A 22,162-nucleotide genomic window follows, 5' to 3' on the forward strand; every position below is an offset into this window, starting at 1 on the left:
ATTTATGTGGAAGAATATTAGCTATGTGCCCTTTTTATTATTCAAAAACATGGACGATCAAAAACAGCTGCGCTTTCTCTAAGAGATGGGACTATATCCATCCTCATTAACTCTTTCTTCTCATTCTTTTTAAAAAAAGCAAGATGATAGTGCATATTTTTAAAGTTTGATATAACCCTTAGGAGGCTTCTCTGGTGGCTCAGATGGTAAAGCGTCTGTCTGCAATGAGGGAGACCTGGGTTTGATCCCTGGGTCAAGAAGATCTGGAGAAGGAAATGGCTACCCACTCCAGTGCTCTTGCCTGGAAAATCCCATGGACAGAGGAGCCAGGTAGTCTACAGCCCATGGGGTCTCAGAGAGTTGGACACAACTGAGCGACTTCACTGTCTTTCACTTTTCATGACCCTTAAAGATCATACGGTCAAACCATGTCATTTCATGGACAGGGAAACTGAAACTCAGTTTCTAAGAAACGTGCCCCGAGTCATACAGCTAGTTGTTTAAAAAAAAAGGAAAAGCCAGAGCTAGAACTCCAGAATCCTGATATTCTGCGCCGTGCTTTTTCTGCTGCGTTATAACGCCACTAACTAGATACTTGAGCATCATTCAGAAAATATTTGTTGAGGGCCTACTAAATGTAACACAGTATTTGGGGCCCTGGAACAAAGTCCTGCCTCTTGAAATTATATTTTAGTGTGGGAAACAGACAATGAACAGACAAATACTGAGTCAGGCGCTATTAAGTTTTGTGAGAAAAAGGAAAAGATAAAGGGATAATGATGGATGCTATTTTAGATTTTAAAAAGGAGTTAGGAAACCCCATGTTGATCCCTTAACCTTTAGCATTTTCAGTGAAAATTAGTGGTTATACTTATGCCTCTTAATCTTTTCCCTGCAACAGAACAACATATGAAGAAAACTAGGCTTTCTAGCCAGACATTTGGGTTCTAGTCCTGACTAAATATTCAACAGCCAAAGCTGTTTAAACTTTCAGGCTTTGGTTTCTCCATCTGGAAAATGAGAATATACACCTGGCTTTTTAAAAATTTATTTATTTTAATTGGAGGCTAATTACCTTACAATATTGTAGTGGTTTTTGCCATACATTGTACACCGGGCTTTTTTTATAGGGTTGTTTAAGATTATACACTAAATGAGAAAGTTTTCTAAAACTGATGCATTATGTAGGTATGCTTAGTTGCTCAGTCGTGTCCGAATCTTTGTGACCCCATGGACTATAGCCCACCAGGCTTCTCTGTCCATGAGATTTTCCAGGCAAGAATACTGGAGTGGGTTGCCATTTCCTCCTGCAGGGCATCTTCCCAAGTCAGGAATGGAATTTGTGTCTCCTGTGTCTCCTGCATTGCCTGTGGATTCTTTCCCACTTTTGTGGATATGCTACCATTATATGGAAATTTTATCTCCATAAAAATGGGTCAAGGATCTAGATTTTTTAAAAAAATGTCATTTGTTCAATTTCTTTCCACTCTTCCAGGAACAATGCAACCAGACAGGAGCTTCCAGAGTTCTGCCTCTAGGTACAGGCAAAGTTCTTTCACATATGATGTGAAGCGAGACGTGTACAATGAGGAAAACTTTCAACAGGAACACAGAAAGAAGACCTCTTCCTCTGGGAACGTGGACATCGACATCAGCACCGTCAGTCACCACGTGCAGTGCAGGTGCGTGTGTGCAGCCATTCAGCCGCAGCCAAGCTGGCAGCCCCAAAACTACTTGCTGCCTTGGGTGCCTACTTCTGTTTTCCTCTTCTGAATTCCTGTCATCAGAACCCCTAGCTTATTGCATAATTTCTCTTCAGTTGTTTTTGTGTGTGTGTGTGTCTGTGTGGTTTGTCCTCTATCGCCTTCTTTTTAAATTTTTATTAAATTTTTTATTTATGGCTGTGCCGGATATTTGTCAGTGCACAAGGGCTTTCTCTAGTTGCAGCCAGTGGGGACTACTCTCTAGTTGGGTTGCATGGGCTTCTCATTGCAGTGGCTTCTCTTGGTGTGGAGCACAGTTCTTAGGCTCAGTAGTTGCAGTGCATGGATTTAGCTGCTCCGAGGCATGTGGAATCTTCCCCTACCAGGGATCAATCCCATGTCCCAGCACTGGCAGGCAGATTCTTCCCGCCAGGGAAGTCTCTGTATCACCTTCTTGATTGTAAACTTGGCATAAAGACCTTAGTTGTCCCCCACAACATCCAGGGATGATATTTAATAAATACATTGTTTGATTAACCACCATTGCCAGTCTCCTAACAATAACAACAAAAAGCAACCATGGTGGACTAATTAATGATACCAGAACAACTATGTAAGTTCTATAGTTCAGGGGCTTGTAACCTGTTTTTGTGTTTGAACCTTTTAGCTATCTATCAGACCTAATGAACCTCTTTTCAGAATAATTTTTTTAACATTTTTTATTGTGGTAAAATATATACAACATAAACTTGGTCATTTTAACCATTTTAACATGTACAAATCAGCAGTATTAATGACATTCATGATGTTGTGCAATCATTACCGCTATTTCCAAAACTTTTTCATCACTGCAAACAGACATTTTGTACCCATTAGGCAATAACTCCCCATGTCCCCCCCGCCCCAGTCTCTGCTAACCTCTCTTCTACTTTCTGTCTCTCTGAATTGCCTATTATAGATATTTCATTTAAGTGGAGTCATACAATATTTGTCTTTCACGTCTGGTTTATTTCACTTAGCATGATGTTGTAGCATGGATCAGTACTTCATTTTATGGCTGATGATATTCCATTGTAAGTATAGACCTTGTTTTGTTTATCCATTCATCTGTTAATGGACACTTGTATTGTTTCCACTTTGGGGCTGTCATGAATAATCCACCATGAGTATTAGACATAGGAGTATCTGTTTGAGTCTCTGCTTATAATTTTTCTAGGTATACACCTAAGAGGGGAATTGTTGGATCAAATGGTAATTTTATGTTTAATTTTTTAAGAAAAATTTTTTCACAGTTGCTGTACCACATTAGCTTTAGCAAGTATTCCAATTTCTTCAGATCCTCTCCAATAATTGTTATTTTCCTTTTAAAAAAATTATTGTTATAGCCATACTGCCGCTGCTAAGTCACTTCAGTCATGTCCGACTCTGTGCGACCCCACAGACGGCAGCCCACCAGGCTCCCCCATCCCTGGGATTCTCCAGGCAAGAACACTGGAGTGGGTTGACATTTCCTTCTCCAACGCATGAAACTGAAAAGTGAAAGTGAAGCCGCTCAGACATGTCCAACTCCTATCGACCCCATGGACTGCGGCCTACCAGGCTCCTCCGTCCATGGGATTTTCCAGGCAAGATACTGGAGTGGGCTGCCATTGCCTTCTGCTATAGCCATACTAGTAGGTGTAAAATGGTATCACATTGTAGGGTGTGGGTTTTTTTTGCATTTCCCTAATAACTAAATATGATGAGCCTCTTTTCATGTGCTTATTGGTCTCTTGTATATCTTTTTTGGAGAAATGCCGATTCCTTTACCCTTTTAAAAACGAGAATTTTTTCCCCCTTTTTGTTGTTGAATTGTAGGAGTTCTTTATTTATTCTGGATATTAAACCCTTATCAGATATGTGATTTGCAAATTTTTCCTCCCCTTCTGTGTGTTGCCTGTTGATAGCGTCTTCTGGTGTACAACAGTTTTAATTTTAATGAAATTAGATTTAATCTATTTTTTTCTTTTCTTGCTTGTGACTTTGGTGTCTTATTTAAGAAACTATTGTGAAATCCAAGATAATGAAGATTTTCCCCTATGTTTTCTTCTAAGAGTTTTATAGTTTTAGTTCTTAAATTTAGATCTTTGATGGATTCCAAGTAAACTTTGTATGTGATATAAAGAGTCTGACTTCATTTTCCTCCGAGTGGCTATCTCATTTTCCCAGCACTATATGTTGATAAGTCCATTCTTCCCCATTAAATGCTCTTGGCCAGAATATTTAAAAATGCATAAAATACATAGCATTATGAAGGAAACCAGTTATATTGAAGTATAGTTATCAATATATTAAAAAATACAAAAATCATGATATTTAATAATTGTGGGTCTAATAACTGTAATTTCTAAGTAATGATGAGTATAAATTATATCTTAAGATATCTGCAGCAGTTTTACTGTAATGTGAAAATATTTGTGATTCTGTTGGTGACAAAATCAAAGCTCTGTTGATAACAACTGTAGTTTGTTGTCAACATACCTAACTGAAGGAAATACTGCATTTCAGGTAGGAGGTTAGTGAAAATAAAGATATCATTTTTCCTAAAGTCACATACCCCCCAAATTTCCTCCAGAGACCCCTTGGTCATCTACAGACATCAGGTTAAAAACCCCTTGTGACCTGCATCACTATAGTAACCCTAACTACTCAGACTGTCCTCACCCACACTGCACATTTGTTAGCCCCGTCATCCCTTGGTTTCATCAAGGGTTGGTTGATGATTTCGCTCGGTTTCACCCACAGTTGGCCTGTGTTGGGTGACAAGAGAGGAAGGCCTCCACGCAGCTCTATTGCAGACCTTCCTCCCTCTGAGCTGCTTCCTTTACCCATATCCTGCCTTTTGCAAGTTGTGATCTTGGATGTCCCTTCCCTGTCCTGTATCACAGCTCTCATTTTTTCTGCTCCAGGATGGGTCAGAGGTCATATGACAAAGAGAGCACTTGGGGGCCACATTGGCTTTGCTCTGTGAAAGCATAGTCTTTTCCTAATTTATACCTCATCATAAACAGGTACTACCAAAGAAGTTTCAGCCTTATTCTCCTCCAGCTGCCCTATCCTTAGACATTTAAATCTGACCTGCACTGCCTCCCATGGGCTTTTATAACAGTTCTTATTCCTTACTTCTAAAGCACACAGTTATGTCTGTTTCTGAATTTTAACCTGAAAGGTAGCCCAGCGCTGTGGCTAAGAGCAAGGGTCTGAAGCCAGATTGCCTGGTTTTGAATCCCAGTCCTGCTGCTTCCCAACTGTGTGACCTTAAGTAAGCTATCCAACCCAACTGAGCCTCAGTATTCTCATCTGTAAAATGGGGATGATAATAGCACCTACCTTACAAGGTGATTGTGAGGATTAGAGAGTATTTGTAAAGCAGCTAGCAAATAGTAAAAAAAAAAAAAAATTATAATCTTTAACTTCATCTCTTCCTTTCTTCAAGAAACTTCATCTCTCCCTTCATTTTTTCCCTTTTGGTTAGCAACTGAAATACTCTTTTTCTTTTAGAGTGCTCCCTTGTGCTTTCACATCACCTCTCACATCCCTCACTTTTAAGATGCCTTAACTAAGACCCAGATTTGTGTTGAAGTGCTTATACTCTTCCTCCACCAACTTCAATTTCTGTTCCTCCAGTTCCTTCCTTGATTCCCATCCATCTTAGGTCCTCATTATTCCAAGTCCATTTTATTTTTCTGGCATGCTAAAGAGTTCTGATGACTCTCCCTAGGGCGGCGGGTCTTCAGTCAAGTGGCACAGGGAAAGGAAGGAATGCTGGACAAGATACAAAACACATTGTCCCAATGCCGTGGTCGGCTCCCCCTGCCACCCGCAGAGAGGGCCATAATTGGAGAGAGCACACTCTCTACACCTGCCTAACACTCAGGGGTTCTCATAAGAATCACAACACGGGATTCTTCCCAGGGGCTTTTTCCAGGTAGCGCAGTGGTAAAGAATCTGCCTGCCAGTGCAGGAGGTGCAAGAGACCCGGGTTTGATCCCTGGGTCAGGAAGATCCCCATAGTAGGAAATGGCAACCCACTCCAGTGTTCTTGCCTGGAGAACCCCATAGACAGAGCAGCCTGGCGGGCTACAGTCCATGGGGTCACGAAGAGTTGAACGGGACAGCACCTACTAATGCACATTCTCTGAAAACCTATGGTCTTGCATTTGACCACTGTCAATAGGAACTGTAGTGGTAGCAGAGTGGATAGAACACTGATCTGAAAATCAGGAGATTGGGTTTCTAGCCCCAGTTCTGCCCACACTTATTACTGTGACCTTGGCAAAGACATTTACACTTATTTGACCTTAACTTCCTTATGGGACAGTAATGCTCATCGTTGTGAGAGACAAGCATGTTGAAATTTCTTCTTTTCTGAGCACACATTTTAGCCTTGCATACACTAAAGTTACATTTGTTGCTATGATCAAATCCCAGTTATTCAGCTATAGCTCCTACATGAAAAATCTCCATACTCTTTGTTTTCAGCCCATCCTGAGATATAAATAGCAAAAAGCAATTAAAAACTGTATTAGTTTTACTGATGGATTGACTGATTAACTGATTGATTGATTTACAGTGATTCTGCTGTTTTAGATGATCTAAAGGTTAAAGTAGGTTTTCTTAATCTCAGGATCGTTGGCATTTTGGACCATAAAATCATTTCTTATGGAGGGCTGTCCTGTACACTGTGGGATGTTTGATCCCTGGCCTCTATCCACTAGATGCCAGTTGTAATCATCAAAAATGTCTCCAGACATTACCAGGTGTCCCTTGGGAAACAAAATGCCTTCTAGTTGTTATCCACTGAGCTAAAAGATAATAAGGCCTTATTGTATTGCCTTTTCTTTCTATGGCTAATGCCATAAGCACAAGACTCCATATTATATATTTTCCATAAATTTCTACATGAAAGTGAAAGTGATAGTTGCTCAGTCATGTCTGACTCTGCGACCTCGTGGACCATAGCCTGACAGGCTCCTCTGTCCATGGAATTCTCCAAGTAAGAATACTGGAGTGGGTTGCCATTCCCTTCTCTGGGGGATCTTTCCAACCCAGGGATCACACCTGAGTCTGTGGCACCTGCATTACTGGTAGATTCTTTATTACAGGTCAAAGCCATGTAGAGTTAATGCTTGGTAAAAATTTTAGTATACAGGAATGATATGAATGTGTTAATTCCCTGCCACCCACCAGGATCACATTTCAGAAAACTGTCCTTACCAAGAGAAAGCCATAAAAGTCAATTTTTCTACTGGTAAATTTTGGTAGCTTGAATTTTCCTCAAACATTCTTTAAACTGCACACCTGATTTGCATACTGGACTTACAAGGCTCTCGTTGTTGTTTAGTCGCTAAATCATGTCTGACTCTTTTGTGACCCAGTGGACTGCTGCCCCCCAGGTTCCTCTGTCCATGGGATTTCCCAGGGAAGGATACTGGAGTGGGTTGCCATTTCCTTCTCCAGGGGATCTTCCTGACCCAGAAATCGAACCCATGTTTCCTCCATTGGCAGGCAGATTCTTTACCACTGTGCCACCAGGGAAGCCCCTATAAGCCTTAGTTCTTATCATGTACGGCACTGATCCTCAGCTGGAGGTGATACCATCCCCCAGGGAATATTTGGCAGTGCCTGGAGACGTTGGTTATTAAGATTGGGGAGGGGATGCTGGTGGCGTCTAATGGATACAGACCAGAGATACTGCCAGATATCCTACAGTGCACGGGACAGCCTCACAACAAAGACTTAGCCAGTCCAGTATGTCCAGATGTCAGCAGTATTGACAAAAAACTCTGTTGTATGGGAAGAAGAAAGTATTTGGTGTGGCTTTTCTTGGCCCTATGGACTTTTTCTTCGGAGAACTTAAGTCTGTTCTTTCTCGCAGATGCTCATGGCACAAGTTCCGAAGATGCCTGCTTACCATGTTTCCCGTCCTAGAGTGGATGTGTTTCTATCGATTCAAGGATTGGCTTCTTGGAGACTTACTTGCTGGTATAAGTGTTGGCCTTGTGCAAATTCCCCAAGGTAAGAAAGATACAAGGGCTTTTCACCTACAGACAGTATATCACTTGTCCAGAGTAAACAAGTTACTTGTGCTAGGTAAATAGAAAAAATAAAAAGTGATTTCCATTCACATCATTACCAGTTGTTTCCTTACCTGCCAAATTTCTAACTCTTCGAGGGTGGTTCCAAACGTCTCAGTTTAGTTTAGAACCTTGAATTCTTGTAATGCCTGCTCACAGTCATTTTTTCCTTAACTAGGCATTTCATACTCACAGGACTCCAATAGATAGATCTCTCTGGGCGTTGATTTTACTTAGAAAGGTGAAGAATAAGAAACCCAGCATCCTAGCTTCTCTTTAGCAAGTCACACACAGCAGTCCAGGCGCCACTCTTTGATCTTACAAGTGGCAGTTCAGATATAAGACAAGATCACTTAGATAGGCAGGGGAGCTATCTGGGCTTTAGAAGTCCTATTTCCCAAGTAGGAACCACCATCTCTTATAATTCCCATAGCTGATGCCTCCAGGGGTCCCATAGGGACATGTCCAGTTGCAACTGTCATTGTGCTCTGAGAAGCTCAAAGTTAGGGCTTCCCACCAGATACTAATCTTTCACTCACCCTTGATCCAGCTAGAATATACTAATCAGGTCCTTTTTACCATAACTAGTATTGCTTGGTGACACAGCTGACATTCCACCATTATCAGGTTTCCAAAGAAACAGCTAGAAAGCTAACCCAAGATCAGCTTTATTAGCGAAAGGATTTAGTGTTAACACTTTACTCAGTGAATGCTAAGTTGCTTCTGTCATGTCCAGCTCTTTGGAAACTTATGGATTGTAGCCCATCAGGCTCCTCTGTCCATGAGATTCTCTAGACAAGAATACTGGAGTGGGTTGCCTTGCCTTCCTACAGGGCATCCTCCCAATCCAGGGATCGAACCCACGTCTCCTATGGTTCCTGTATTGCAGGCCGATTCTTTACTGCTGACCCACCAGGGAAGCCCCTCCTTTATTCAGTTCACAATTCTCTCCATAGTCTTTAAACCCTTCTATTTCTCTATTCTTGTGGGGGCAAACCAAGCAAGATTGAAATTTGTGATCATACAGGTTGTGTAAAGCACAAAGGAAGTGAAAGGGGCCAATGGTAGCTGAAATCCAACTCTGGCAAAAGGGCTGTTAGTGGGGAAAAGGGATCCCTTTGAAATATTATCTTACAGTAAAATTTACTTATTTCTTATAGTTCTATGAATTAAAACACAGGTATAAATTTGTATAACCACTGCCACAACCAGGCTACATAGCAGTTCCATCAGCCCCCAAACTCTCTTGTGCCATCACTTCTTAGTCATGTTGTCTGCTAACCTCTGACCCGTGGCAACCACTGATCTCGTCTCCATCACCATAGCTCTGTCTTTTTCAAAATGTCATATACATGGATTCATATAATATATAACTTCTGAAGGATAACATCTTTAATTCAGCATTATGAAATCAATGCAAACTGCTATATGCATCAATAGTTTATTCCTTTTTGTCGAAGAACAATATTCCATTATATGACTATATCACAGTTTGTTTATCCGTTCATTTATTGATGGACATTTTGTTTCCAGTTTGGGTCCATCACAAGGTTGCTGTGAACACTCATGTACAGGTTTTTGTGTGAACATAATTGTCATTTCTCCAAGGTAAATACCCCAGGAATGATATTATTGGTTATATGGGAAGTATATGTTTAACTTTACAAGAAACTGCCAAACTGTTTATGCAGAGTGGCTGAACCTACCATTTTATATTCCCACCAGCAATATATGAGAATTCTAGTTCCTCCACACCCTTGTTAGCACTTGAGATTGTCAGTATCTTTAAATTAAACTTTCTAGTCAGTATCTTTAAATTAAACTTTCTATTTTGAGGTAACTATAGATTCACATTAATTTGTAAAAAAAAAAAAAAATACAGAGAGATTCCTTGCACCTTTTCTTATTTAAAGTTTTTTTTAGGGACTTCCCTGGTGGTTTGGTGGTTAAGAATCTACCTTGCAATGCAGGGATTATGGGTTCAATCCCTGATCAGGGAACTAGGATCCCATATGCCATGGAGTAACGAAGCCCACACGCTTCGACTACTGAGCCTGCACAACACAACTAAGGCCCAATGCAGCCACTTTTTGTTTTTTAAAAGAGTAAAGATTTTTAAACTAATTAACTATTTTTGGCTGTGCTGGGTCTTTGTTGCTGTGCATGGACTTCCCTTAGTTACAGTGAGTGGGGACTGCTTTCTAGCTGCCGTGGGTGGGCTCCTCATGGCAGTGACTTCTCTTGTTGCAAAGCACAGGCTGTACAATGCATGGGCTTCAGTAGTTGTGGCACATGGGCTTAGTTGCCCACAGCATGAGAATCTTCCCAGACCAGGGGTCAAACCCGGGTCCCCTGCAATGGCAGGTAGATACTTATCCACTGTACCACCGGGAGAGTCCTTCATTTTGGTTGTGATTTGCGTTTCTCTAATGGCTAATGAACTTGAACATCTTTTCATGTTCTTATTTGCTGTCCTCAGATCCCCTTTGCCAAGGTGCCTGTTCAAGTTTTTTGCTCATCTTTTATTTATTTTTTTATTTTTCACTGCAAATTTATTTATTTATTTATTTTTTAAATTTATTTTTTATTTTACTTTACAATTCTGTATTGGTTTTGCTTTTCTTATTGTTAGTTTTTGAGAATTCTTTTTATATTCTGAGAATAAGTCCTTTGTTAGATATATGGTTTTCAAATATTTTCTCTCAGTCTGTAGCTTATCTTTTCATTCTCTTGACAATCTATTTGACAGAGCAAAGGCTTTTAATTTTGATGACGTTCATTTTTTTTTCTCTTTATGAATTGAGTTTTTCCTGTCATATACAAAAACTCTTCACTTAATCACATTAGGTCACAAAGATTTTCTTCTATGTTTTCTTCTCAAAATCTTATATTTTACAGTTTACTTTTAGAACTGATCTGTTTTGAGTTAATCATTATGTAAGATGTGAAGTTTTTAGTTTAGATCAAGATTTTATGTCAGATGTGAAGTTTAGATCCAGATTTTTTATTTTTTGTTGCAGCTTTAAAAACTACTGTCAACTGAATTGTTTTTGCACTTTTGTCAAAGATCAGATAGCCATATTTTTGCGGATCTATTTTCTTTTTTATGTATAATGGATATTACAGTACATTCCTCTAAGGAAGATTTCTTTGATATAGTCATTTATTAAACATTACTTGTTTACTCATCTATTTGGGGCTGCACTGGGCCTTCCTTGCTGTGCATGGGCTTTCTCTAGTTGTGGTGAGTGGAGGCTGCTCTCTACTTGCAGTGCTCAAGCTTCCCTTGTTGTGGAGTATGAGGTCTGGGATGCATGAACTTCAGTAGTTCTTTGGAGAAATGTCTATTTAGGTCTTCTGCCCATTTTTTAAGTGGGTTGTTTGTTTTGATGCTGTTAAGCATCACGAGCTATTTGTAAATTTTGGAGACTATGGATTACATTAATTTCCATGTGGCAGGGACTTCACTGGTAGTCCAGTGGCTAAGACCACCAGTTCAGGGAGCCCAGGTTTGATCCCTGGTCAGAGCACTAGATTCCACATGTCACAGCTAAAGATCCCAGGTGTTGAAACTAAGACTCGGTGCAGCCAACTAAGTAACTAGGTTTTTTTTTTTAATTTCCATATGGCAGATACAAACCAAAATGGCCCATTTGTCTAAGTATGTTCACTTCCAGAAAAGTATCAGAAGACCTCTAAAGCATTCCTGTGGTTCTGGAATGAGAGACCTTAACTCTTGTAGCTTGACCTGTGAGTCTACTACTGAACCCCACTTATCAAAGATCCTTCACTTATGGTCAAGGTTTGAGGACATTTCTCTGCTAAATTTCCAAGTCATCAGTATAAAAATAAGAGTAACATTAGGGTGTATAACTATACCTAACATCTAGCACAGTATTTGGCACCTAATTGGTACTCAAGGTGTTTGTTGAATAATGATTACATAACTGTATGAATGAGTAAATCCAAGCAACTCTTGCTGACTGACTAAGGGACTGTATGTTATTTTAAGTAGTATGAATAATGAAATAATTTGTAGTATAAACAATTTGAAAGTTTTACTTGCATTTAAATAAGTAGGACCAGACAATAATTTTCTTCAAACGAAACAAAAGTACTGCACAGTGGGACTTCCCTGGCTATCCAGTGGTTAAGACTTCACCTTCCAATGCAGGGAGTGTGAGTTCATTCCCTGGTTGGGGAGCTAAGATCCCCATGCCTTACCGCCAAAAAATCTAAACATGAAACAGAAGCAGTATTGGAACAAATTCAGTCAAGGTTTTAAAAAATCTTTAAAAATACTGCACAGTGAAAACCTTATTTGAAACATGCTAGCTCTTCCTTACAGTAGAACCCAATTTATAAATGTAAAAGAAAATAGAAAATCACCATTAGTAAAAGACTACAGTAATACTGTTGGAGATAAAATCCACTAAGAGAGGTTAAAGCCAGTGGGTAAAAGGTGGCAAACTATGTAACAGAACTTGAAAAGTGAAAGGGTTGGTCACTCGGCTGTGTCAGACTCTGTTGGACACCATGGACTGCAGCCCTCCAGGCTTCTCTGTCCATGGGATTCTCCAGGCAGAATACCAGAGTGGTTGCCATTTCCTTCTCCAGGGGATTTTCCCGACCCAGGGATCAAACGCAGGTCTCCCGCATTGCAGGCAGCTTCTTTACCGTCTGAGCCACCAGGGAAGCCAGGACTTGTATAGTTCCAAATATCTTCCTCAAGATATTTATTAACTCCTCCACTCCTTTACGATAGAGAACCTGGGAGCAACCACCTTCACCAAGTGATCAGTACTGTCATCACCAATAGTAAGACATTTGGAGATCGTGAATTCTGTGATGTAATGCACTAAGAAGGACATAATGTCATTTCTGTAGTATTTGCATCCAAAGCATTTAGCCTTGGTATGATCATGAGGAGCCTGTGCTGTGCTTAGTCTCTTAGTCGTGCCCGACTCTTTGGGACCCCATGGACTGTAGCCCACCAGGCTCCTCTGTTCATAGGGATTCTCCAGGAAAGAATCCTGGAGAGGGTTGCCATGGGCTCCTCCAGGAGATCTTCCCAACCCAGGGATCAAACCCAGGTCTCCAACATTTCAGGCAGATTCTTTACCAGCCTAGCTACCAGGGAAGCCCAACCCCAAAAGGGGGCATTTAGCAAAATAGCTCAATACTCTTCCAAAGTGACAAAATCAAGAAAGACAAGTAACAACTGAGGAACTATAACAGATATTGGCATTAAGGAGAAATAACAGCTAAATGAAATAGGGAACTCTGGATGGAATTATGGAACAGAAAAGGGAAATTAGGGGGAAAGCTGTTGAAACTGAAGTAAAGTATTTATTAATAGTTATTTTCTAATGTTAATTTCCTGATACAAACAATTATACAATGATTATGTACAGTATTCACATTAGAGGGATCTAGCACAGAGTCGGACACGACTGAGGTGACTTAGCAGCAGCAGCAGCAGCAGCAGGTAAGGCATATATTATTGTTGTTCAGTTGCTCAGTCGTGTCTGACTCTTTGCAGCCCCATGGACTGCAGCACACCAGTCCTTCACCATCTCCCAGAGTTCTCTCAAACTCATGTCCACTGAGTCGATGATGCCATCCAACCATCTTATCCTTTGTTGCCCACTTATTCTCTTGCCCTCAATCTTTCCCAGCATCAGGGTCTTTTCCAGTGAGTTGGCTCTTCACATCAGGTGGTCAAAGTATTGGAACTTCAGCTTCAGCATCAGTCCTTCCAATGAATATTCAGGATTGATTTCCTTTAAAATTGACTGGTTTGATCTCCTCGCTGTCCAAAGGACTCTCAAGAGTCTTCTCCAACACCACAGTCCCAAAGCATCAGTTCTTCAGCACTCAGCTTTCTTTATGGTCCAGCTCTTACATCCATACATGACTACTGGAAAAATCATAGCTTTGACTAGACGGACCTTTGTCAGCAAAATGATGTCTCTGCTTTTTAATACACTTTCTGCTGCTAAGTCACTTCAGTCGTGTCCGACTCTGTGCGACCCCATAGACGGCAGCCCACCAGGCTCCTTCGTCCCTGGGATTCTCCAGGCAAGAACACTGGAGTGGGTTGCCATTTCCTTCTCGAATGCATGAAAGTGAAAAGTGAAAGTGAAGTTGCTCAGTCGTATCCAGCCCTCAGTGACCGCATGGACTGCAGCCTTCCAGGCTCCTCCGTCCATGGGATTTTCCAGGCAAGAGTACTGGAGTGGGGTGCCACTGCCTTCTCCGATACACTCTCTAGGTTTGTCATAGCTTTTCTTCCAAGGAGCAAGTGTTTTTTAATTTCATGGCTGCAGTCACCATCTGCAGTGATTTTGGAGCCCAAGAAAATAAAATCTGTCACTGTTTCCACTTTCTCCTCATCTATTTGCCATGAAGTGTTGGGACCAAATGCTATGATCTTCATTTTATGAATGTTGAGTACTAAGCCAGCTTTTTCACTCTCGTCTTTTACCTTCATCAAGAGGCTCTTTAATTCCTCTTCGCTTTCTTTGTTGATATTTTTCCTGGCAATCTTGATTCCAGCTTGTGAGTCATCTAGCCCAGCATTTCACATGATAACAATATACAGTCTTGACGTACTCCTTTCCCATTATATGGAAATACGCTATTATCTTTGTAGCTTTTCTATAAGTCTAAACTTAGTTCAAAATTTAAAAAATTTTTAAGGTTTGGGAAAGTTTAGAGAGTTGGTTTCCCTCTATTTCTCCACAGTCTAACCTTAACTAAGACTTAGACAATTTAGTTCTCGGGCTGTTGCCAAGAAATTCTCTTACCTTCCCTGTATTGGTGAGTTATTGGAAACCCTACATTTCAAAAGACTCAGTCTTCACGCCACATGTTGGTTGTAAAGAGTAAATAGGGTGGGCTTCCCTGCGGTCCAGTGGTTGAGAGTCTGCCTGCAAAGCAGGGGACAAGGGGTTCAGTCCCTGGTCCTAGAAGATCCCATGTGCCATGGGGCAGCTAAGCCTGTGTGCCATAACTACTGAAGCCCGTGGACCTAGAGCCCAGACTCCACAACTGGAGAAGCCACCACAGTGAGGAGCCCGCACACCAACTAGAGAGACCCCACGGGCAGCCTGAAGACCCAGTGCAGCCACAGGTAACAGTAAATTTGAAAAAAATTGCCTTAAAAAGAGTAAACAGGGCTTTTCAACATTATACTGAATTCAGAGGCAGTGTATTCAAGCAAGATAAAGGGTAAAAAATTACATAGCAATTACAAAGAAATAAAACTTCATCATTCATAGATAATTTTTTTAAATGTAGAGAATTCAAAAGGATCTACAGATAAATTGATATAATTAATAAGATTTTGTCAAGGTTGCTGGGTACAAGATGTGTAAATAAAAATCAGTTATATTCTTTCATACCTGCAAGAAATGAAATGTGGAAAAAAATTTAAATATCATTCACCAAAGCATGGTGAATATGAAGTAAGTTGCAATGAAACTAAGAAATGATGTGCCAGACCTCTACAGAGAAATGATTAATGTACAATTTTACTGAGAAATATTAATAAAAGCCTAAATTAATTGAAAGATAACATTTTCTAAGAACATGTAAGTTCTCTTAAAGTACACCATAGGAGGATTTGTATCTCCAGCTATCAAGAATGAATATAAAGTAAGAATGTTTAAGATGATGTCCATCAAAAGTAGAATGAATAAATAAGCATTCATATATACATATGTTGGAATACACAGAAGAAGGAACAGGAGCTCTCTCAAGCAACTCATGACAACTTGGAAGATGCTTCTGTACATAATAATGAGAAAAACAAGCTGAAATAAAAATTATATGCATTATAATTCCACTAATATAAACTTCAGTAGTGGGACCAACTAAACTATATTGTTTAGGGATTTGTACAGTAGTGGTAAAACTATAAAGAAAAGCAAAGAAGTTATTATCACAAAAGTCAAAATAATGAATACTTCTGTGGGGAGGGATGGGGTTGTAATGAAAGATCTGAGTAGGTGATAACATCAGTGTTTGTTTTATAGATATTTATTAAACTCAGCATCTATTTTAATGTACTTTCTATGTATATATTTCACAATAAAATGGGGATTATTAAATTTATTGCAAAATATTACTAATTACTAAAAAAAGTAATTAAACAGTGTGGTATTATAGAAATGGACAATTAGGGCAGCGGAACAGAAGAGTCACACATGTATACATTGCATGGTTTGTATCAGATGTGTCGCTATAGAAACAGGCTTTTCTAAAATGATGTGAAACAAAATATTTCATATAAATTGAATATTTATATGAAAATAATCTTTTAGACCCCTACCTCACCCATACACAAAAATCTATTCCTGATAAAGACCTAAATATGGAAGACAAAAGTATAAAGACTTTTTTGAATAATAGAGGAGAATATCTTTATGGACTTGAGGTAGAAAATGTTTCTTAAACAAGGCACAAGAAGCACTAGCCTAAAAGGAAATAACTGCAAAGTTGAATTAAATAAAACTTAAGAACTTCTGTTTATTCAGAGACATGATGGGGACTTCCTTGGTAGTCCAGTGGTTAAGAATCCACCTTCCAATGCAGGGGATGTGGGTTTGATCCCTGGTTGGGGAATTAAGATCCTATAAGCTGTGGGGCTGCAATGAAGACCCAGTGCAGCCAAAATTTAAAAAAAAAAAAAGAATACACAATGAAGATTGAAAAGCAAACCATAGAATACCCAACAAAGGACTTAAATCTATAATATATATATATATATTAAATGCCCCATCAGTTATGCTTCAGGGTGTATCATCTCGAGGGAATTTATCCACTTATGCACCTAGAGTCATGTACAAGAATATACATAGAAGTCTTGTTCATAGAGGCCCCCAAACTGGGAACAAAACAGGAGACTATAAACCTGTAAACAAAGAGAATGGGGAAGCAGCTGCCTGAATCCTGATGGCTATTTAGTTCTGCTTCCAGCCTCTGATGAGGTCCAACTGACCTTTGTCCTCTTTTAATATATTTCCTATTTTGGAAATTCCCTGGTGGTCCAGTGGTTAGGACTCAGTGTTTTCAATGCCATGAGCCTCGGGTCCAGCTCAGGTCAGAGAACTAAGATCCAGCAAACTGTGCTTTTCAGCCAAAAATTTTTTTCCTATTTTGCTCAAGCTGATTTGAACTGGTTTTCTGTTACTTACAGTCCATAGAGACTTGCTTAGGGAAAAAATGTGGAAGGGGAACCATAAATTACAAAAGACTTAAGAGATGTATCAACTAATGTGAGGACTTCATTTGATGTAAACACAAAGTTTGTAAAAAAAAAAAAAAAAAAAGTTTAACAACCACAAAAAAAAGTACAACATGTAATAGCAAATAACTTTTTTTTAAAGATCACCCCAAACCTGCCGTACCTCTGACTCAAGGTCTCTCATAAGGTTGCAGTCAAACTGTCATTCATCTCAAGGCTTTGATGAGGCTGCCGGATCAGCTTCCAGGCTACTCATGTTTGCCGGCAGGTTTGGGTTTTCCACCATATCGGGCTCTATATGGCTGCTTGAGTATCCTCACAACATGGCCTCTGGCAGGAATAACTGATGTGTGAGGCCCAGTGCAAGATGCAAATGCAGATTCCCTAGTTCAAAAATTATCCAGTATTTTAAGATGATCCGAGTAGAGCATTAAGCCAAGCATGGAGCCTTCTAAGCCCAAGATACTCTGGGACTGCGTAGGTAACACATGCTTGAAGTCAACTTTGGCAGCTGGTGACCTGAATGAAAGAGAGAAAGAGAGCCAGAGAGCAATAAAGACAGAAAACACAGTCTTCTAGCAACCCAATCTCAAAAGTGACATCTTATCATTTTTGTTGTAGCCTCTTTATTATTAATGGAAGTAAGTTATTCCCATAGGACCCAGCAATCCCACTGCTGGGCATACACACCGAGGAAACCAGAATTGAAGGAGACACGTGTATCCCAATGCTCATTGCAGCACTGTTTCAAATAGCCAGGACATGGAAGCAACCTAAATGTCCATCGGCAGATGAATGGATAAGAAAGCTGTGGTACATATATATACACAATGGAATATTACTCAGCTATTAAGAAGAATCCTTTTGAATCAGTTCTAATGAGGTGGATGAAACTGGAGCCTATTATACAGAGCAAAGTAAGTCAGAAAGAAAAACACCAATACAGTATATTAACACATATATATGGAATTTAGAAAGATGGTAATAATGACCCTATATGCGAGACAGCAAAAGAGACACAGATGTAAAGAACAGACTTTTGGACGCTGTGGGAGAAGGCAAGGGTGGGATGATTTGAGAGAATAGCACTGAATCATGTATATTATCATATGTGAAATAGATCGCCAGTCCAGGTTTGATGCATGAGACAGGGTGCTCAGGGCTGGTGCACTGGGATGACCCTGAGGGATGGGATGGGGAGGGAGGTGAGAGAAGGGTTCAGGATGGGGAACACATGTATACCCATGGCTGATTCATGTCAATGTATGACAATAACCACTACAATATTGTAAAGTAATTAACCTCCATTAAAATAAATAAATTTTAAAAACAGTAAGTTATTTCACACTTAAGGGGTGAAACTCACTCAAGGACATGAGTACCAATTAGCCATTGTAGATCATCTTACAGGCGGTCTACAAGTACAACTATATTTGAGAAATCAGGGAAATTTGAATATTGGGTGTTTGATAATGGTAAAGAACCATTATTAGTTTCTTAGGTGTGATGATGGTATTGTACTTAAAAGAGGGCCTTTTTCTAAAACATACATACTGAAAATATCTACAGATGAAATGACTTAATGTTTTGGATTTGCCTCAAAATAATTATGGGATGGGAGAGGAATGAAGACATTGATGAAACAAGATTGGCCGTGAGTTGACCATCGTTGAAGTGGGTGATGGGTGCTCGGGGGTTCATTATACTCTATTTCTGTATAGGTTTAAACTTTTCTATAAAAAAAGCCTTGCTTATTTAAGACTAATAAATATGGCTCAGTAGACTCATAATTGATTTCTGATGAGCACACTGGTATGATGTAAATTGAAGAGAGTTGCTCAGGGCAGGAGTTGTGGACTTGAGACAGCAAAGGATGACAGCATATAGGTCAGTCCATTTGCCTCAAAATTTCCAAAATCTCATGGTGCTTCTTAAAAAAGAAATTAAGTACTGAAGAAGGAGCTGAAGGAAGATGCTGGAGTGATTGGCATATGAAAGGAAGACAACACATACCAACTTGGAGTCAAGTCAGTTAAGTGTGACAATTCTTGCTTTGCCGTCTAGCTTTATCTCCAACCCTGGAGGATCCCTAGGGCCTTCTTATACTAGACTGAGGGTGAGAATGGTCTGCTTCTGAGCTGTTGAGATTAAAGGTCTTATTGCTTTGATGTTTGCTTTCCATGATTCACATGAAAGGTGTTTAAGCCTATGATTTAGAATTGAAGTGTAAAAACATGTGGTAAAACGGGAAGAGAAGCTAGAAATCAAAGCAGATCATAAAAAAGGTGCTAATTAAGGGCTGTATGCCAAAGGATACTGTTACCATCTTCAGCTGTGCACATGGGGCGTTTTTATTTTGAATATTCTTGACAGTTTTTATTTCAGGTGACTTTAAAAAGCCAGGCTACCTTTGCTTACTTAAATTATCTTGCTTTTCAGTCCTGATGCTTGGTTTGCTGGCAAGGCATCTGATTCCTCCTCTCAATGTCTCTTATGCAGCTTTCTGTGCTTCAGTAATTTATGGAATTTTTGGATCATGTCATCAAATGTCCATTGGTGAGTTCAGTGTTAGAACCACAGGAGGTATATGAAGGCTCCATCTCGATTATTTACTTATTGCTAAGGAACTCAAGTTAAAGCTATGTTTAACATATAAAGAAAAGAGGCAGAAGATGCATATTCTTTTTTTTATAATCTATTTATTTTAATTGGAGGCTAATTACTTTACAATATTGTGGTGGTTTTGCCATACATCGACATGAATCAGTCACAGTGATATTTTATTCACAGGGTTAGTGTTCAGATTTTAGAAACTGAACACTTTCATGCTATTATTAATGTCCCCACCAGACAAACAGGCCCATAAGTTATTAAAGGAATGAAAAGAGGCATCTTCCTTGCTGAAATTTCCACACTTTGGAATCTGATTATGCTTGGCCGAGAAGATCCAGAAATGATTTTGCCAAAACTCCTAGAATGGATCCGCTTTTCAGCTGAACCCATAATAACTATACTCCTTGAACCTGATTTATAATAATCATATCAAATTATTAATTTACATTGAGAAAATGTTGTCATAGTAATCAAAACACTGAAACCCACAGGGTAAGCACTTTTATTCCCTGAGTCAAACGTCCATCTACTAATTTATAATTCGAAATGACTGTTGCAGAGACCAGACCCAACTGAAAGTCCTGTGATCAGCACAATTACTTCCCCTAGGTGAGCGTGTGTAGAAATCAAACCACACAATGCCCTGACAGTCTCAGAAGGGCATCGCCGACATTCATGAGTCAAGTGCCTTTTTCTGAGCTCCCACACTGAACAACTGACCGGGCAGCCAACGCTGACCATTCTGACTAGCACACTGTTTTCTCAGATGTGTTTGTATGTTCAGTCCAGTTGCCATCCCATTCTGTGGTATGCACCTGTGCCTTTTTAAGGACACTATTCTACATTGTTACTAAAATTTAGTATCTGTTGATTTTACATTTAAACACTAAAACAGCTGTTTTATTCCAATTACTCCAAGTTCTCAGAGAGCATTACAGTCACTTCCAAATACTGATAACAAGGGCTACTAGAGTTTTGCTTCTGTTAGGTAATTTAAAGGTAAAATTTGCCTTTGCCTCCCGCATTCATGTTGATACGAGAAGTAAATAAAATTTTGTCTGATACAGGTTTAGCTCCATGTCATTTTGCACCTATTACATCCTTCTTAAGTGTTTAGGTATTGTTTTTCTTATTATTGATTAGCTTTGTTTTCTGATCCTTTTTCCACCATCTCATTTTTCACCATTTCTAACAACAGGCACAGTAGCTGAGCCAGATATACATTTCCAGTTAGTTTCTCTCTCTTCCTACTCCATATGCCCATTGATACAAAGAGGTTGTTACCTAGGCCAAAAAGATCTAAAATTTCGGAGTTGGTTACAGTATGTGAAACAGAGAGCTTTTCCCTGCTCTTTCTTACTTCTCAGTGGCCACTTTCAGATAAGAAAAGATCAGTTCGAGGACAATGTATGAGACCGCGCTTTGCCTTTGTCAACATCTGTCAGTTTACCTGGACTTAAAACCTCACCCTCTGCCTAACCGTTTTCTTTCATAGGTACATTCTTCCTTGTGAGTGCTCTGACAATCAATGTCCTGAGGACAGAGCCATTCAACAGTGGCCACTTATTACTGGGAACTTTCATCCAGAATGACTTTTCTAACATAACTTTCTATGAGAACTATAACAGATCCTTGAGTTCTGTGGCATCTATAACTTTGCTAACTGGGATTATTCAGGTAGGTCCTGAGTCTCTAAATCCCTGAAGGAAAAAGAAATAAATAAAGGGGCTGGACATGAACCCTTTCCTTGAATTGCTTCTGTTACCCATTGTGATATATCTGGAACTTAAGTGATTTTCTTTTTTTTTTCCAAAACTTATGGGACGTATGGATAGACTGACTCCTCAGTGACAAAACTTCTCCCTCCCCAGAAATCTACCACCCCTGGTTTAGGATGAGATGCTCAACATTCTCCTCAATCTCTAATACTATAAGACTAAAGAAGGGTCCAAATAGGACTTCCCTGGTAGTCCAGTGGTTAGGACTTCACCTTCCAATGAAGGAGGTGCAAGTTCAATCCCTGGTGAGGGAGCTAGGATCCTGCATGCCTTGTGGTCAAAAAACCAAAACCTGAAACAAAAGCAATATTGTAATAAATTCAATAAGGACTTTGAAAATGGTCTATATAAAAAAAATCTAAAAATAAGAGAAGGGTCTCAGGGACTGTAGCCTAGAGTTCTAGGTTTCATGTTTTGTTTTTTTTTTTTATGAGTAAAACATACTGGTTTATTAAGGCATTGCTGTTTTGAGTCTTAGGTGGAACCGACTTGAAGAAAGACAGAGTCTAGGGTAAATAGAGAGTTCATTAGCATAGCTTAAGAAAAACATTTCCATAAGAAAAATGCATTGGTTAGCTCAAGGTTAGAGAAAAGTTAAGTTCAGGTGGAACCAGGTGTCATCATGGCAACACAGAATTTTTAAAGAACCCTTTTAATTTTGTATGCTGCTGCTGCTGCTGCTAAGTCGCTTCAGTCATGTCC

The 22,162-nt window shown here is 39.6% G+C and overlaps 1 protein-coding gene across 1 annotated transcript in view; it reads left to right on the plus strand.

The window, feature by feature from the left end:
- The window catches only part of SLC26A8 (solute carrier family 26 member 8), an 84,073-nt gene that overhangs the window by 8,525 nt on the left and 53,386 nt on the right, over positions 1 to 22,162 (plus strand). The window contains exons 2-5 of the mRNA XM_040249835.1: positions 1,496 to 1,682; positions 7,621 to 7,760; positions 19,509 to 19,625; positions 21,178 to 21,359. Coding sequence (XP_040105769.1) covers positions 1,501 to 1,682; positions 7,621 to 7,760; positions 19,509 to 19,625; positions 21,178 to 21,359 — 621 coding nt within the window. The 5' untranslated portion in view covers positions 1,496 to 1,500. The remainder of the gene's footprint in view (positions 1 to 1,495; positions 1,683 to 7,620; positions 7,761 to 19,508; positions 19,626 to 21,177; positions 21,360 to 22,162) is intronic.

This window comes from Oryx dammah, unplaced genomic scaffold (assembly GCF_014754425.2).
Source record: "Oryx dammah isolate SB20612 unplaced genomic scaffold, SCBI_Odam_1.1 HiC_scaffold_11, whole genome shotgun sequence".
Classification (NCBI taxonomy): domain Eukaryota; kingdom Metazoa; phylum Chordata; class Mammalia; order Artiodactyla; family Bovidae; genus Oryx; species Oryx dammah.